This window comes from Cervus elaphus, chromosome X (assembly GCF_910594005.1).
Source record: "Cervus elaphus chromosome X, mCerEla1.1, whole genome shotgun sequence".
Classification (NCBI taxonomy): domain Eukaryota; kingdom Metazoa; phylum Chordata; class Mammalia; order Artiodactyla; family Cervidae; genus Cervus; species Cervus elaphus.
In genome coordinates, this window is record NC_057848.1 from 117,134,293 (window position 1) to 117,152,911 (window position 18,619).

The 18,619-nt window shown below is 39.4% G+C and overlaps 1 protein-coding gene and 1 non-coding gene across 3 annotated transcripts in view; both read left to right on the forward strand.

Moving 5' to 3' along the window:
- The window catches only part of JADE3 (jade family PHD finger 3), a 139,755-nt gene that overhangs the window by 60,689 nt on the left and 60,447 nt on the right, over positions 1 to 18,619 (forward strand). For both annotated transcript variants that reach the window (XM_043896152.1, XM_043896150.1), the window contains exons 2-3: positions 11,125 to 11,181; positions 11,946 to 12,025. In XM_043896152.1, the coding sequence (XP_043752087.1) occupies positions 11,136 to 11,181; positions 11,946 to 12,025 (126 nt within the window). In that variant the 5' untranslated portion in view covers positions 11,125 to 11,135. The remainder of the gene's footprint in view (positions 1 to 11,124; positions 11,182 to 11,945; positions 12,026 to 18,619) is intronic.
- TRNAD-GUC lies at positions 1,455 to 1,526 on the forward strand. The gene has a single exon. It is a non-coding gene; the product is annotated as a tRNA-Asp (tRNA).

Consider the following 18,619-nt stretch of genomic DNA (forward strand, 5'->3'; position numbering starts at 1 on the left):
TCATACAGAGTATATTATCTGACCATAATGGAATCACACTAGAAATGAAAAACAGACTACAGGAAAGTCTTCAAACACTTGGAAACTAAACAACACACTTATTAATCCATGGGTCGAGGAGGAAGTCTCCAAGGGAAATAAAATGCATTGACCTGAGTGAAAATGAAAATGCCGCATATAAAAACTTGTAGCTTGTAACAAAATCAATGCTGAGTGGGAAATTCATAGCACTAAGTGCTTATATGAGGAGTAGATGAAAAGTCACAAATGAATAAGCTTCCACCTTGAGAAAATAGAAAAAAGAAGAGCAAAATAAACCGAGAGTAAGCTGGAGGAAGGAAATAATAAAGAATAGTTAATATAATTGAAAACAAAAACAACAGAGAACAACAATGAATCCAAAAGTTGGCTCTTTGAAAATTGGTAATGGGTGCAGTTTGGGCGGTGGAATTTTTACAATCTCCCCAGATGATTTTTAATCCCAGAAAATGTTTAATAGGGATTGAGAATCTCTGCTGGGGAGGCCAGATAATTTTCTCAGGGTTTAACCTGTGTTGGCATCTATGGCCCAGCCACTTTTCATTTCTCCTGAGAAAAATTTGTAGCCGTTTCATTTTCTCACTTTTTGTTGTCCTCAAAGTCAGTGCTGATCCTTTCCCTTGTATGTTAACTTCCCTGTCTGACTACTCTTTGGCCTTTAGTATATCTCTGATCAGAGGTGAACGTTTAACTGTAACCCCCCTCCACTTCACACCCACACCACCTTGATTGATTTGGGATTAACCCCAAAACCCCCCTCTGATTGGTTTGTCATACATCATTGGTCACTAGCTTTAGGCTGTGATCACCCAAGCCATAGTAACAGTGTGTCTAGCGCACCTGGTCTTGTGACCTGTCTCTGAGGGAGCCAAAAGACTTGGTTTTTCCATTCTGGTGGCCAGTGCAGTGCCTGCCCTCTATTAATACAGTACTAACGGTTGATGTGCAGTGGATTTGCTCTTGCTCAGTAAGTTTGGGGTTGTTTATTTGTTTGACCTTACATGTGAGACCTGGTATTCTTTCTAAAATCTGGGATAAAGGTATTTTTCCTCCTAATAAATTCTGATGATCATTTTCAATCAGGTAGATGTTATTGTAAATGTATTAGGGGTACACGTGACTAAATTTAAATGTGGAAGCAACCCACAGCAGGAGATAAGACATAATGGAAATCATTATTTTTTAAAGTTGTTTTGAGTTTCTGTCTAGAGAAAGAATTATGTATTTCATAGTAAAAGCTGTTGTTGATTTACTTAATTCTTAAAAGGTCTTATTTGCAAATGGTATTTAATCTTAAAAGGATTTATGTTTTGTACATATATCTCTTTATTCTTAAGATGCCAAACCTACTTATTTATCTGGGTAGTTGAAATTGTTGAATATATGTTATAAATTAAAAAGAAAATGTGGGGAATTCCCTGGTGGTCCAGTGGTTAGGACTCTGCACTGTCACTACCATGACCCAGGTTCAGTCCCTGGCCAGGGAACTAAGATCTTGCAAGCCATGAGATGTGGTCAAAAGAAAAGAAAGAAAATGTACTACTAATTTTTTAAAAGTTACTAGAACTGAGGCCTTTTTTGCTTAAAAGACACAAAACATTTTAATTTAGAAAGGGTCTAGGACCATTAGAATAGGCCACCCAAGCTAAAAACCTTCCAGTGAGGTCTATATTAACCAGTGGACTGAGAGATTGGGAAGGAGGGAGTGTTGTTAGGATAGTGATAATTCAGTTGTATGCTTCAAATTTTAAATATTCTATCATTAAAAGAAAGGTTTCTTGTAGTTTAGATCAGAGGTTGACAAGGTGTGACCTGTGAGCGAAATCTAGCCTGCCACTTGTTTCTGTATGGCCTGGGAGCTAAGAATGGCTTTTAACATTTTTAGTTATATGTTTAGTGAAATGTTCAGTGAATTTGAAAAAATGAATGGTATTTCATTATATGTGAAAATTATGTGAAATTTGAATTTTAGTATGATAAAGTTTTATTCGAACAGAGCCACGATCATTTGTTTATGTACTGTCTGTGGTTGCTTTCATACTACAATAGCAGATTTGAGTAATTGCCACAGAGACCATGTGGCCTACAAAGCCAAACATATTTGCTATCTGGTTCTTTAAAAAAAAAAAAGTTTGCTGGACCTTGATTTAAACTCCCTTCCCAATGTGGCCTTCCCATGCAAGATGATTTCTACCCAGAAGGTTTGAAATTTGTTAACATGTCTATTAACATTAAAGAGGGTAAGCCTGTTTCCTGGCAACAGGGATAACTGTGGTTGACATAGAAGTACTTTACTGAGTGGCAGGCACCTATCTAGGTAAATTGTATTTTCTTCTTTTTCTTTAATGGTTTTTGAGAGCTTTGGAAAAGAGTTGACCTCCAGACTACTTATCTGATCACAGGGGGCTCATGAGTCACACGATGTGTCTTTTAATTTTTAAAAACAAGCTTTAAGATGACTGAGATGAAGGCAGGCTTATTTTTAGAAAGTACAGAAAAGTTCACCTACTTCAACTTCTGGTATCTTTTTTAAAGACAAAAGAGAAGCAGTAAAATATGTAGGATATGTTCTTTTTCTTCTGATTATTTTTTGTTTACTCTGTTCAGTATTTATGGTTTTAGTTACTGGACTACTTAAGAAATACATTTATAATATTTATGACTTCTGTTTAAGGAATAGTTTGGGAGGTTCTTTGCCCACATGGGCAGGAATTGATCCTTAAGGATGAAAGAAGTGTTCTACTCTGGTCTGACTAGTGGCCTAACTCAAACGTCTCTCTCCATTAATGGCTCTGAAGGGTATTCCTGAAAGTCTAAGGGAGCTGTACTTTCAGATGCTCTTTTTACTTACGGATTACTTCCAAATACCATCATGAATTTATCTTCCCTGATTTTTATCTCAGTCCTTCTTGAACCTGTTTACATTTTCATTCTGTTCCACTTCTTGAGTTGATGAGTTCTCTAAGTTCCCTAAGCATTGCTCAAAGTCCTGCTTTCTTTTTGATAAAATTGCCTTTAGGTTACAGGGAGTGCCCCTTTGTTACTTTAACTTTGTGATTGGGTGAATAAAGTCAACAATTTCCACACTCTTCTTGATACTTATCCATCTGTTTCATTCTTGTAGAGCAAGATTTCTCAGCCTAGGCAGTATTGACATTTTGGACCAGATAAATATGTGTATTGCAGGATATGTAGCAGCCCCCTTGGTGTTTATCCCCTAAATGTCAGTAGCAACGCCCCTTGCCAGTTGCGACAACCAAAGATGTTTCTAGATATTGCCACATTGTCCCCAGGGAACAAAATTGCCTTCCGTTGGAAACCACTGCTTTAGATATTTGTCTTTGTCTTTTCTGAACTGTAAGGTTTGGTACTTTGGGGACTAACTTTATAAATATGGAGGTTTCTATATCCAATTGATTATATTGTGCTTTTCTGCTCTGCTTGATGTCCATCTTGAACAACAGTGACAATCACTTTCATAGTTTCAATTTTTCAGGTCAGCTGCATCATTTGTGAGTGACATGGGGAACAAATACCTTGAAATCTTAGAAGTTTTTTCTAGTTATAAATGTCCTGTGTGTACTGTAAAAAATGTAGAGAATGGAAAAAATTGGAAAGAATGTTTGTCACTCAGAAAACTTCAGTGTTATTGATGCAACTAATGTCAGTAAATTGGTTTATGGCCTTCATTATTTTCTATATATTTTATTTCATAGATAAAATCTTGCTATAAAACTAATTTTATACTGTTTTTTCCACTTAATGTTTTAACATACACATTTTCTATATATCATGTTTAAATAATTGAATGAAATACCATAATATTAATATACTTTATTCCTCTTTTGTTTGATAGCTAGATTCCATTTATTTATTTTTTTTTCCATTTATTTTTATTAGGGAGCTTTAATGAACATTTTGTTCATAAATCATTTTCTGTGTTTTGGATTATTTTTCAGACATAGATGTTGGAAGTAGAATTCCTGGATCAAAGGGTGTGGATATGTTTAAAGCGGAGCCTCAGATTATTTTTAAGCTGCTGCATAGCCCCACAGATGGCACTCAATTGTGGCTCTTTGCACTGACCACGCATTTCATAAGTATGTCTGGTGGGCATATAGAAGGAAAGGAAAGGGCTATGTTTGAGTTAATCACTTTTCCTGCCCCCTGCTCTTCTGTGGAACATTAATGGGGAATCAAGTAGCCACCAAACCACAGACTTAGATTCTCGGCCCCAAATAATCCTAGTTGGGTTGACTTCCGACAGTGCTCCTTTAAGAAGGAGTTTCACCCAAGGAATGCATTTACTTTATACAATTGTATTTTGCGTGGCTTACAGCACTTAAGATAAATCAGAATCCTGTTAATCATCTTGAGTGAGATTATAGTAGGAATAAGATCTGAAAACTGCCTTCAAATTACTGTTCTCAAGGGTGCAAGGTGAGGGCTGGTACATATTTCATTTCTGCCAAAACAAAGGAATACTCATTGTGGGAGGTAAGGAAGAAAATAATGCCTTTGTAAAGTCTGCACCCTGAATAGAAGACTAGAATATAAACAACTGAATAACGTATACAGATGTAAGACAGTGAGGTGCTTTGCACTGTACTTACTTATGGTTTTGCTTAGCAAGAAATTTTATTCTAAGATACTTTTTAAAGTGTGCCTCCAAGTGAAGTTTCACATGTTGTTTTAGGGATGGCCGGAAGCAGAAACTGAGACTGTATTTGAATGTACATGATTTGTTGAGGGAGTGCTCTCAGGAGAAACTTATAAGGGAGCAAGGACAAGAAGGTAGGGAAGTGGGAGTAGCTAAAGTGAAGATATGGTCTTAGGAAAGTCTAGCCTTAGCCAGTTATGGTTAAGGGCAGGTGTAGAGCAATTATTGGCTGCTGGCTGCCCCTGGGAGGGAAACTGAGTATAATCTCCCTGGCAAGACTCCAGCCCTTGGGGAAGGGGACAGCTGTGAGCCATTAGCAGCCAACAGGCAGTAGCTGGGAGATGGGTTTGCTAGCTAGCAAAGGAGATCTGGGTGGGGCATCATTTACTCTTTCTCAAGTTTACATTGTGCAGGACACTGTGCTGAGACCTGGGGGTAAAAGATGAATTTTACATAGTTACTGCTTTGAAGATGGTTGTGGTCTTGTGGCAGGGCTGACCATGTAAAGAATATTTACAGTGCAAATGAAGAGCGTTTTACTTGTATAATAGAGTATAGAGAGAACCTCACTGAGGAGATCCAACAAATGAGTCAGGCCAGGTTGAGAGAAAATGGGATGGTCCAGGTAAATAGGCAGGGTACTGTAGGCAGAGGGAAGAGCCCTGTCCAAAGGCTGGCAAGTATGAAACAAGATGATACATTCATGGAATCACATGGGGCATAGCATGTGCAGGGGGTAGGGGAGCAGCAGCTGATGAGATCTGACAAATTGAAGCTGGAATGCTGTGAACCTCGAAGGCCATGCTCAGGAAGCTTGGGCTTAGAAGGGGCAGCATTCCTGCTGTTAACTCCCTAGCCTGCCTCGGGTCTCAGGGTCAACTTGGAGTGTCCATTCTCCATATACCTGCCTGCTGTGCTCTGCCCTCTGGTGGCCATGTAGCTCCAAACATGTTATTTAAACATTTCTGGTGGCTCAGGCAGTAAAGAATCTATCTGCCTTCAATGCTGGAGAATCCCTGGATCAGGAAGATCCCTTGGAGAAGGGAATGGCAACCCCCTCCAGTATTCTTACCTGGGAAATTCCATGGACAGAGGAACCTGGTGGGCCTCCATCCATGGGGTTGCAAAGAGTCAGACATGACTGAGTGACTAACACTTTGACTTTGAGCCCCAATTTCCTCATCTGTAAAATGGTGGTAATGATATTTATAGAACTGCTGTTGTTCTATAAACTTGACTAAAAGTAATAAAGACAGATCTAAAGGTTTACCGTCATGGAATTATTCTGCTGTTATTTACTGTTCTTTGTCATTTTTATCTATAGTAATTAAAACAGCAGTGATCACTGAAATAGACCAGTGGACTTTAACAGCCCAGACCCCCAAATTTGCTTGCTTTGTTTTCTTTAAGTTATAAGCAACCCAGTTTCCAGGACTGGTGTTATTGGTGTTAATCTGTTTCCTAGGCTCTTTATTGATAATACAAGATTTTTTGGTCTCCATCTATAACAAAAAAGGATTGTTACTGTATTAATTTAGAAAGTACCATATTTGGGAATTCCCTGGTGGTCCAGGGGTTAGGACTTGGCACTTTCACTACTAGGGTGTGAATTCAGTCCCCATGCATGTCTCATAATTTTTTGCTGAAAACTGGATGTTTTAGATAATATAACATTTCAGTACCAGCACCCTGCCACCCGCCCCCAGGGCTCTTTATTATTTGCTTATTTACTCTTTTAGTGACTGGCTGCATTATTTTACAGAAGTCTATTTACTCTCCCCATTTGCCTGAAAGTGTGTGTAGTCTCTCTCTCTCTCTCTCTCTCTCTCTCTCTCTCACACACACACACACACACACACACACACACACACACACACACACACACAAGGATGCTTAAACCACTGGAAATTTTATTTAAAGACATTGGTTTTCCCAATATAGGAGCTTTCTGTAACATTCCTCGGCACTGAAATACTGGGTTTCATTTGTCTGGGCTTCCCCGGTGGCTCAGAAAGTAAAGAATCTACCTGCAATGCAGGATACCTGGGTTTGATCCCTGGGTTGGGAAGATCCTCTGGAAAAGGAAATGGCAACCCAATCCAGTATTCTTGCCTGGAGAATCCCATGGACAGAGGAGCCTGGCAGGCTACAGTCCATGGGGTTACAAAGAGTTGAACACGACTGAGCAATTAACAGTTTCATTTTTTTTCAGCATTCCTTTCGATAGATGTGACTTTAAGTTAGGCTAGTTGTTTTGTAAGTTGGGAGAAAGTTTGTCAGGGAGAGAGTGCAAAAGTGGGTAAAAGGTCAGGCAGAAAAGCAATGGGTTGTGCTTTCAACCATTTTTCCTTTTTGCACTTCTTTTTCTTGGGGATGGTCTTGATCACTGCCTCCTGTACAATGTCACGGACCTCCGTCCATAGTTCTTCAGGCACTCTTATCAGATCTAATCCCTTGAATCTATTTGTCACTTCCACTGTATAATCATAAGGGATTTGTTTTAGGTCATACCTGAATGGTCTAATGGTTTTCCCTATTTTCTTCAACTTAAGTCTGAATTTGGCAATAAGGAGTTCATGATCTGAGCCACAGTCAGCTCCTGGTCTTGTTTTTGCTGACTATATAGAGCTTCTCCATCTTTGGCTGCAAAGAATATAATCAATCTGATTTCTGTATTGACCATCTGGTGATGTCCATATGTAAAGTTGTCTCTTGGGTTGTTGGAAGAGGGTGTTTGCTATGACCAGTGTGTTCTCTTGGCAAAACTCTATTAGCCTTTGCCCTGCTTCATTCTGTACTCCAAGCCCAAGTAACTTGCCTGTTACTCCAGGTATTTCTTGACTTCCTACTTTTGCATTCCAGTCCCCTATAATGAAAAGGACATCTTTTCTGGGTGTTAGTTCTAGAAGGTCTTGTAGGTCTTCATAGAACCTTTCAACCTCAGCTTCTTTAGTATTACTGGTCGGGGCATAGACTTGGATTACTGTGATATTGAATGGTTTGCCTTGGAAACAAACAGATCATTCTGTCGTTTTTGAGATTGCATCCAAGTACTGCATTTCAGACTCTTTTGTTGACCATGATAACTACTCCATTTCTTCTAAGGGAGTCTTGCCCATGGTAGTAGATATAATAGTCATCTGAGTTAAATTCACCCACTCCAGTCCATTTTAGTTCGTTGATTCCTAAAATGTCGCCGTTCACTCTTGCCATCTCCTGTTTGACCACTTGGAATTTGCATTGATTCATGGACCTGACATTCCAGGTTCCTATGCAATATTGGTCTTTACAGTATCAGACCTTGCTTCTATCACCAGTCACATCCACAACTGGGTGTTGGTTTTGCTTTGGCTTTGTCTCTTCATTGTTTCTGGAGTTATTTCTCCACTGATCTCCAGTAGCATATTGGGCACGTACCGACCTGGGGAGTTCATCTTTCAGTGTCCTATCTTTTTGCCTTTTCATACTGTTCATGGGGTTCTCAAGGCAAGAATACTGAAGTGGTTTGCCATTCCCTTCTCCAGTGGACCACGTTTTGTCAGAACTCTCTACCATGACCCGTCGGTCTTGGGTGGCCCTACATGGCATGGCTCATAGTTTCATTGAGTTAGACAAGGCTGTGGTCCATGTGATCAGATTGGTTAGTTTTCTGTGATTGTGGCTTTCAGTCTGTACCCTCTGATGGAGAAGGATAAGAGGCTTATGGAAGCTTCCTGATGGGAGAGACTGACTGAGGGGGAAACTGGGTCTTGTTCTGATGGGTGGTGCCAGGCTCAGTAAATCTTTAATCCAATTTTATGTTAATGGGCGGGGCTGTGTTGCTTCCCTGTTATTTTAAAAAGGCAAAATGGTTGTCTGAGGAGACCTTACAAATAGCTGAGAAAAGAAGCAAAAGGCAAAGGAGAAAAGGAAATATATACCCATTTGAATGCAGAGATCAAAAGAATAGCAAGGAGAGATAAGATAGCCTTCCTCAGTGATTAATGCAAAGAAATAGAGGAAAACAATAGAATGGGAAAGACTAGAGATCTCTTCAAGAAAATTAGAGATGCCAAGGGAATGTTTCATGCAAAGATGGGCACAATAAAGGACAGAAATGGTATGAACCTAACGGAAGCAGAAGATATTAAGAAGAGGTGGCAAGAATACACAGAACTATATAAAAAAGATCTTCACGATCCAGATAATCAGGACGGTGTGATCACCTCACCTAGACCCAGACATTCTGGAATGCGAAGTCAAATGGGCCTTAGGATGCATCACTATGAACAAAGCTAGCGAAGGTGATGGAATTCCAGTGCAGCTGTTTCAAATCCTAAAAGATGATGCTGTGGAAGTAAGTGTTAGTTGCTCAGTCATGCCCGACTCTTTGCAACCCCATCTGCAGCCCACCAGGCTCCTCTGTCCATGAGATCTTCCAGGCAAGGGTACTGGAGTGAGTCACCATTTCCTTCTCCAGGGGATCTTCCCAACCCAGGGATTGAACCTGGGTCTCCTGCAATGCAGGCAGATTCTTTACCTACTGAGCTACAAGGGGAAAGTGCTGCACTCAATAAGCCAGCAAATTTGGAAAACTCAGCAGTGGCCACAGGACTGGAAAAGGTCAGTTTTCATTCCAATCCCAAAGAAAGGCAATGCCAAAGAATGCTCAAACTACTGCACAGTTGCACTCATCTTGCATGCTAGCAAAGTGATGCTCAAAATTCTCCAAGCCAGGCTTCAATAGTACGTGAATTGAAAACTTTCAGATGTTCAAGCTGGATTTAGAAAAGGCAGAGGAACCAGAGATCAAATTGCCAACATCCATTGGATCATTTTCCAGAAAGACATCTACTTCTGCTTTATTGATAATGCCAAAGCCTTTGACTGTGTGGATCACAAAAAACTCTGGAAAATTCTTAAAGAGATGGGAATACCAGACCACCTGACCTCCCTCCTGAGAAATCTGTATGCAGGTCAGGAAACAACAGTTGGAACTGGACATGGAACAGCAGACTGGTTCTAAGTCGGAAAAGGAGTACGTTAAGGCTGTATATTGTCACCCTGTTTGTTTATTTTATATGCAGAGTACATCATGAGAAACACTGGGCTGGATGAAGCACAAGCTGGAATCAGGTTGTCAGGAGAAATATCAGTAACCTCAGATATGCAGGTGACACCACCTTATGGCAGAAAGCGAAGAAGAACTAAAGAGCCTCTTGATGAAAGTGAAAGAGGAGAGTGAAAAAGTTGGCTTAAAATTCAACATTCAGAAAACTAAGATCATGGCATCTGGATCCATCACTTCATGGCAAATAGATGGGGAAACAACGGAAACTGTGACAGACTTTATTTTACTTGGCTCCAAAATCACTGCAGATGGTGACTGCAGCCATGAAAGTAAAAGATGCTTTCTCCTTGAAAGCTATGACCAACCAAAGCTATGACCAAAGAAAAGCTATGACCAACCTAGACAGCATATTAAAAAGCAGAGACAGTACTTTGCCAGCAAAGGTCCATCTAGTCAAAGCTATAGTTTTCTTCCAGTCATCATGTATGGATGTGAGAGTTGGACTATGAAGAAAGCTGAGCAGAGAAGAATTGATGCTTTTGAACTGTGGTGTTGGAGAAGACTCTTGAGAGTCCCTTGGACTGCAAGGAGATCCAACCAGTCCATCGTAAAGGAGATCAGTCCTAAATATTCATTGGAAGGACTGATGCTGAAGCTGTAGCTTCAGTACTTTGGCCACCTGATGCAAAGAACTAACTCATTTGAAAAGGCCCAAATGCTGGGAAAGATTGAAGGCAGGAGGAGAAGGGGACGGCAGAGTATGAGATGGTTGAATGGCGTCACCGACTCAATGGACAAGAGTTTGCGTAAACTGTGGCAGTTGGTGATGGACAGGGAGGCCTGGCATGCTGCAGTCCTTGGGGTCACAAAGAGTCGGGCATGACTGAGCAACTGAACTGAACTGTGCTTTCAAAGATGGGACGTGCCTCACTTCTTTCTTCAGCCAGCTTTGTCTCATGCCTTTCAACCTTGGCCATTGACAGCTCTACCTTTGTAACTGCTTTTTCTTTCTTGCTCATCTCTTATTGGGAATCCCTGACTGATAATGACCCTGTGACTGCCCCTCTTTGTTTGGGTGGATAGTGGTCATGTGGCCACATTTGAGGCCCTTGCCAGTCCTATATCATTCATCCTCTGCAGCTTAGATTTCCTCCTAAAGCTAGTATGTGGCCTCGCCCAGTCTTTGACACACTCTGTATTAGGGAGAATTTGGTAGAATTCTTCTCCTACCACTCTAGATCATTTGAGAATATTCTTAACAAAAATAATTTGATTTGTGTAATTCACCTGCTGCTGCTTCTTGAACAGTGTTGACTGCCCTATGGGATGGATGTGTGTGTTGAGTATTTATTCAATGTTGCCTTCTCTTTCCCAGGATGCTCCAGGATGAAGCGCCATAGAAATATCAGCAGCAGTGACAGTTCAGAGGACAGTGAGTAGAACCAGCCAACAGCTGGTAACTCTGTATCTATAATCCTTGAGAGTTTCTTTGACTTGAGAACAAGCTATTTCATGCTTCTTTCAATGGGTTAAAAAATAATGTTTCTAAGAAGGAAAACTTGAGGTACCATTTTTCTTACTTGTTTAAATTCCATTAGACATAGCTAAGTTAGATGAGAGAATTGGTTTTGTGTGGCATATAGCATTTTTTTTTTGCACTTTTTATTTACCCGGGCAACAAAAGCCACATCTACCAATGAAACAGTGCTTTTCTAGAAAGAAAAGTGTGAGAGCATAAATTGTAGGCCCTACAGTTTTATTTTAGCTGAGGTACTAAGTGTTTGGATGAGTCATAATTCGTAAAAGACAACAACTTTATTAACAGTAGCATTTGGAAAATGCTGAAGGATAGGCAGATTACTTGCTCCACATTTTTAGTTTTTTCAGTTGCTTTTGCAGATACTTTTTCTCTAGATGGAACATAAATTGTCTTGTTCTAAATTATAATGAAATATGATTATACCAAATTGAATCTCCTCTGTATTAGCATTGTTGAAGCTTTTGCACCCTGGGATGTTACCTATAAGTGTCATTAAACTCCTTTATGAGGCTTTGGTGGTTGCAATTTAACTATTTTCTTCAGTAATATGAGGTCACTGTGCTCTTCTCCATCATATATTTCACATACTCTTGGATGACATTTAGTTATAATAGCAGGTAATAAGTCTCAGTATTTTTTCTAATTATCTTTTACAGATCCTTCCACTTCCTCTACTTTTGGCCCAATGTATAGGAGCAAGTCAAAAATGCCAAATGAACGCAAGAAGCCTGCCGAGGTGAGATCAGATATTATTATTTTTTTACATTTACTGCATAAATTTTTATATAAATTACTGTTCAATAACATTCTCTTTCTCTTTTTTCCTTTTGTTTTCATTTTTATGTTTTTTTTTCATTTATTTTTATAAGTTGGAGGCTAATTACTTTACAGTATTGTAGTGGTTTTTGTCATACATTGACATGAATCAGCCATGGATTTACAAGTATTCCCCATCCCGATCCCCCCTCCCACCTCCCTCTCCACCCGATTCCTCTGGGTCTTCCCAGTGCACCAGGCCCGAGCACTTGTCTCATGCATCCAGCCTGGGCTAGCTACCTTCTTCCTACATATCTACAATACCCAGATCTTAGAGATGTGAGGAGTAAACTATGTTCCAGTGGATAGGCTTGTATTTCTGATGAAAACAAGTCTATCTACTTTTTTTTCAAGAAAGATTCCATTTTATTTTTCCTTTGGGAAAACAGTGGTCTACACTCTGCTTTCATTTTGGTAATAACACCTAAGTGCCTGGATTTAGAATATAAATCCTTCCCTAGCCAAGAAGTCAGAGTAAGCCAGAGAATTGGGATGGACCAAAAGAGCCAGTGATCTGGCCTATTGTGGGAAAGAGCTAAGTTGGTAAGTGGGAGGCAATGCAGAAAGGGTAGATGAAGAAGTCATTGATAGAGAAGGAAAAGACTGGGTTGGACGTCTTTGGGGCTATGGTAAATGTTCACAGCCTTCAGGGCACTACCACCAAGCCAGGAAAACTGGCCCAGTCCTTGTGAGACTGGTCGTCTTCTGCCTCAAGGGTAGCAAAGTGCCAGAGTTGCACTTGGATTTGAAAATAGTTTAGTGGATCTTACAGACTTTCCTCTGTGATAATTAAATGATAAGAAACTGATCTTACCTATCTTCACTTCTACTATAAGTAGTCTTCCTTGGCTGCAAAGGAAAAGAGAATGTATTAGTTAACTATTGCAGCATTATATGTTATCACAAAGTTAGTGGCTTAAAGCAGCACGTTTATTATCAGTTTCTGTGGGTCAGGAGTCTGGTTACAGCGTGACTAGGTTCTCTCTGTTCAAGGTCTTTCAAGGCTGCAGTCAGTGTGCTGCCTGGGCTATGTTCTCATCTGGAAGTTTGACTAGGGAAGAATTTGTTTCCAAGTTCATTCAAGTTGCTGGCAGAATTCATCTTCTGGCTGGAGTACTGAGAGGTTCCTGTTTGTTGTTGTTGTTGGCTTTTGGTAGAGGACCATCCTCCACTCCTAGGTTGCTTGTAGTTCTTTGCCATGTGGCCTTCTCCATCTGTCCTCTCAAAACACAGTAGCCTACTTTGAAATCCAGTAAGGGGAGAGTCTTTGACTCCAGTCTGACTGAGGCTTATATAACATAATCATGAGAATGATGTCCCATCATGTTTGCCATTTTCTATTGACTAGAAACAAGGCCAGGTTCCATTTGACCTCATGCAAGTGTGGTGGGGGGAGGCATTGCTTTCGGGTGTCAGAGAGAGCATTTCTCCCTTTCTCAGAGGTCACTTTTCTGTCTTTTGCCAGGGATCTTTCTGGGCACAGTAGACTATCAGTGTGTATTTGTATGTGTCTGTGTCATACAGAAAAACTTAGGAAATAAAATACACATAAACAGGAGCAAAACAAATTTCCCACCTATCCAGAGGAGGCTTTGACTGCAGAATTGATGAGAAAGAAACCTTGCTACTTTCCCATTTAGGACAACCAGTCCTAGAACATAAAGTGACTCAAGAGCTTGGGTCGCAAGGCCTGCTGCCTCAAAGTTAGAATATCATTCTTTTGCAAAAGATAGAAGACCTGGGCTACTGGAAGCAGATTTTTTTTCATTTATATGCCCCATTCTGTTACAAAAGAAAGAGCCTGATATTGTATAGCAAAACCAGCGTTGGCATTAGAAGAGATTGATTCCATGTTTTGCTGGTTTATTTCATCTCTCTGAGGTAATTTGTTTTGTTGTTATAACATGAATATTATCACATCTACCTCTCATAGGTTCCATTTATTGAAATTTTATGTGCTAGAGCTTTATATTAGATCATCTGATTATTTCCCAAAAGTAAGCAATTATAAAAATATTCTTAGATGCTTCCATCATTTAAAAATTTTATTTAATAACTAATTTATATCTGTATGAACTCATGTGTATTTATTTTATACTTTGGGTTACAATCTAATACTACATAATATATTGTGTTGCCAAAGTTAGTCTGTAATCAGTGAAATTATCTCTTATTTTTCTCTTTTCAATATCTATTGATTTCTGCTCTTATTTTTTATTTTCTTCCTTTTTGCTTTAGTTTTATTCTGTACTTTTTTCTAGACTCTTGAGGTTAATGCTTAGGCTTTGAAAGGTTTCCTTTTTTCTAATATAAGAATTTTAGTGCTGTAAATTTCCCTTTAAATATTGCTTAGCTTCACCGCGTTAATTTTGGTATGTTTATTTTCATTTTCATCCATTTCAGTATTTTTATTTTCCTTGAAACTTCCTCTTTGACATGTGTATTATTTAGAAAAGTGTTGTTTAGTTTTCGAGCATTTGGAGACTTTTCTTACTATCTTTCTGTTACTGATTTCTAGTTTGAGTTCACTTTTGTCACAGAACATAATCTGTATGGTTTTAGTTCTTTTACAGGTGTCAAAGTTTGTTTTCTGGCACAAGATATGGTTTATCTTGGTGAATATTTCAGGGACACTTGAAAACAATGTGTATTATGCTGCTGTTGGGTCCTATTGGTTGATGGTACTCTTCTGTATCCTGGCTGATTTTCTGCCTAGTAGTATTATCAGTTGTTTAGAGAGGGCTGTAGCAGTCTCCAGCTGTAATCGTGGGTTTGCCTCTTTCTCTTTTCATTTCTTTCAGATTTGCTTTGTGTATTTTTAAGTTCTATTGTTAACTGCATACATATTTAGGATTACTGTACCTTTTTGGTGAATTTATCATGTAATGTCACTCTTTGTCTTTGGTAATTTTATTTTTCCTGAAGTCTGTACTATCTAATACTGTTTCTGGCTTTCTTTTGATTCATGTTTACATGGTATATGGTATATTTTTCCATCCTTTTACTTTTAATTTGCACATATGGTTTTTATTTGAAATGAGTTTCTTATATAGTTGAGTCATTTTTTACTCTACTCTTTAAATCTCTATCTCTGTATTGGTATATTTAAAACACTTATAGTTAATGTAATTTTTATTATGATTTCGTTTAAGTCTGCCATTTTACTGTTCTTCTATTTATTTTCTCTGGGTTTTTTTTTTCCTCTTTTATTTTCTGTCTTGTGGATTACTTGAATATTTTTTAAAATTCCATGTTGATTTTTTTTCTTTTTTTGACTGTGGCATGCAGCTTACAGGATCTTAGTTCCCCAACCAGGGATTGAACCTGAGCTCTCAGCAGTGAAAGCAAAGAGTCCCAACCACTGGACCATCAGGGAATTTCCCCCATATTGATTTTTTCTGTGGTGGCTTTAAGATTTAGAGACACATATATCTTTGTGTAGATTTTTAGTGGTTGCTCTTGAGAAGCAATCTTTTAAAGAGAGGACCATCTTCCAAAATGAGTTCTCAGTCTACTGTTCTCTACATTTTATATATACTATTTTGAGTGAAGTAAAGGAAGGCTACCACCATTTAGGTTTGTTTATCCACCCCCCACTTTTATCATATAATTATTTAAATATTTTCTCTACATACATTGAGAACTACATTAGACAATGTTAGAATATTTGCTTCAACCATAAAGTATTATTATAAAATTCAAGAGGAAAGGAGTAGTCTATTTTATTTACCCATATTTTTATTCTCTTGTTCTTTCTTTCTTCCTGATATTCCAACTTATTCCTTTTGTTTCCTTTCTCTATGAAGAACTCCATTTAGCTATTCTTTTAGGGGAAATCTGCTAGTGATAAATTCTAGTTTTCATTCATTCAAGAATGTCTTGGTTTTGCCCGAAGGATATTTTCACATGATATAGAATTCTGGTTTGACAAAACTTTTTTCAGCACTTGAAAAATGTGCTAGTTCTTCTTGCCTCCATGGTTTCTAATGAGAGAAATCTGTTCTCATTCAAATGGTTGCTCTCCTGTAGGTAATTAGTCATTTCTTTTCCAGTTGCCTTTAAGATTTTTCTTCATCTTTAGTTTTCCAAAGAAAACTTTACAACTGCATACCTGGGCATAGATTTCTTTGGATTTATCCTGTTTGAAATTTGATTCTAAGTTAGATTGTATAATCTAAGTTTATATCTTCTGCCAAGTTTGTGAAATTTTCAACCATTATTTCTTCAGCTGTTTTTCAGCTTCACCTTTTTTTCTCTTCTTCTTTTGAGACTTCAGTTGCTTGAATGTTAGATATTTTGTTATTTTCCCACAGATCCTTGAGACTCATTTTTTCCAGTGTATATTCTTTCTGTTGGTTAGATTAAGTTCTCTTGTTCCCTGATTCTTTTTTTTTTTTTTTTGGTAGGTAAAAAAGTTTTATTTACTTACTTAAATTTCTCCTAAAATATAAAAACCTGAATGGTTTCCTGAATTTCAGCTTTTGGCAGTAAATAAAGGTCAATGCAAAGAACAGTAAGCCCCAACTTTCTGTAGCAGCTTTTTATTTTTCCCCGAAAAAGAGAGTCCATTTTCCTAAAGAGACATTCATTCAGATGAGATGTATATAAGGGTTTTTTGCTAAAGTGCTAAAAATCGTATAATTCCTATAACTCTAGGTAAGAATCACAACAGGAAGAAAGCATTAACTTAAATACTCCAGGTCACTGCAAATTCTGCAAAGTCCCTGTTGTCTGTGACAGGAGAAGAATCTGACATGTACATACTTGAACTAAAATCTAGGCCACAATGCTCTAAAACTTCATTTACTGGTCTGTAATTCATTAACATACTGAAAGACTTACTCAAATCTAATAATGTGGTAACAAGACCTGAGAGTGTTTTGTAAAAGTTTGTTTTAGAAATCCTTAAATAAACTTAATTTGCTAATTTTCTATTCTGTTTTCTATATTTTTCTTTGTTTCATTGGTCTCCTTTGCTTTCCACAAATTCCTAAGGACAGTCCCTAAAAAAATTATTAGTCCTGTTGTTTGGTTGGAGGTGAACTTTTCCCAACAGTCCTCAGGTCTGTGGATGTCCAGAGTATAAATCTGGTGAGCCACATGGGCTCCTGTAGCAGCCAGAGCAGTGTAGTAGGGTGCAGTCTGGCCGCTCTTCACTCCCACCAGGCTCAGCGCCCCCAGCAGGCCACACTGAAACCACTGAGCCACTTCTTGGTGTCTTCACAGAACTGCAGTGCCGTGGACTTAAGCCCGATCAAAGCGTCATCTCTTATTCTGATGGGCATAGATAGTATTGTATATTAGAGTCCACATAATTCCAGAAAATAAAGAGGAAGGCAAACAGATGGATCACAGGAGCCCTTGATAGCAGACCACCCAAGTAATGCTCCCCAATTAAATGTCAATCCCAAGGCTAACTGAGGCCCGTATGTAATTCCTTTCTTTAGCGGGTAGGTGATGACAAGAAGTAGGGATGCTGCTCCAAGAGCTGTAGTAATTCAGACACAGAAGAATGCCCAGGGCCAAGGTCAGCTGTTCGCCAAGAAAAACAAAGGATCAAAAAGTTGAAATATCTCCTGCAGCTATTGGGCAACTTGCTGTTCTTGTAACCTTTTTATCATAGTCCTGGGCCCACATGTCATTAATAGTACAGCCTGCTTCACACATCAGAACAGCTCCAATGCCAGGGAGAGATAACATGTACCAGTCTGGGAGACAACTTGGGTTTGCTGCCAGACCAGTGCTCCAAGTACATGATAAACAGAGCAGCCGGGTTCCTAGGGGCTTGTCTAACTGCATGAGGCACAGGTAGGGCTGCAGAGGGCGGGGCACCAAGTTCACAATCATGGCTGCCAACAGGCTCAGTGGATGCCCGCTTGGCCCCTGCCTGGCCGAGGGCTGCCAGTTTGCAGTGTGGAACCCATGGGCCATGCATAGGAGGGCCAGGGAGCGGCTGCCTGAGCCCCACAGCCATGCCTGCACCCCAGCCCTCAGGCCCCATGCCGCCCACTCCCAGCATGGTGTTCCTGTCCCGATTCTTTATTCTATTAATTCCGTTATTCTATTGAGCCTATAGTATGTATTTATGTTAACTATTATGTTCAGTTCAGTTGCTCAGTTGTGTCCGACTCTCTGCGACCCCGTGGACTGCAGCATGCCAGGCTTCCCTGTCCATCACCGACTCCCGGAGCCTACTTAAACTCATGTCCATTGCATCAGTGATGCCATCTAGCCATCTCATCCTCTGCTGTCCCCTTCTCCGGCCTTCAATCTTTCCCAGTATCAGGGTCTTTTTCAATGAGTCAGCTCTTTGCATCAGGTGGCCAAAATATTGAAGTTTCAGCTTCAGCATCAGTCCTTCCAATGAGTATTTAGGACTGATTTCCTTTAGGACGGACTGGTTGGATCTCCTTGCAGTCCAAGGGACTCTCAAGAGCCTTCTTCAACACCACAGTTCAAAAGCATCAATTCTTCTCTGCTCAGCTTACTTTACAGTCCAACTCTCACATCCATA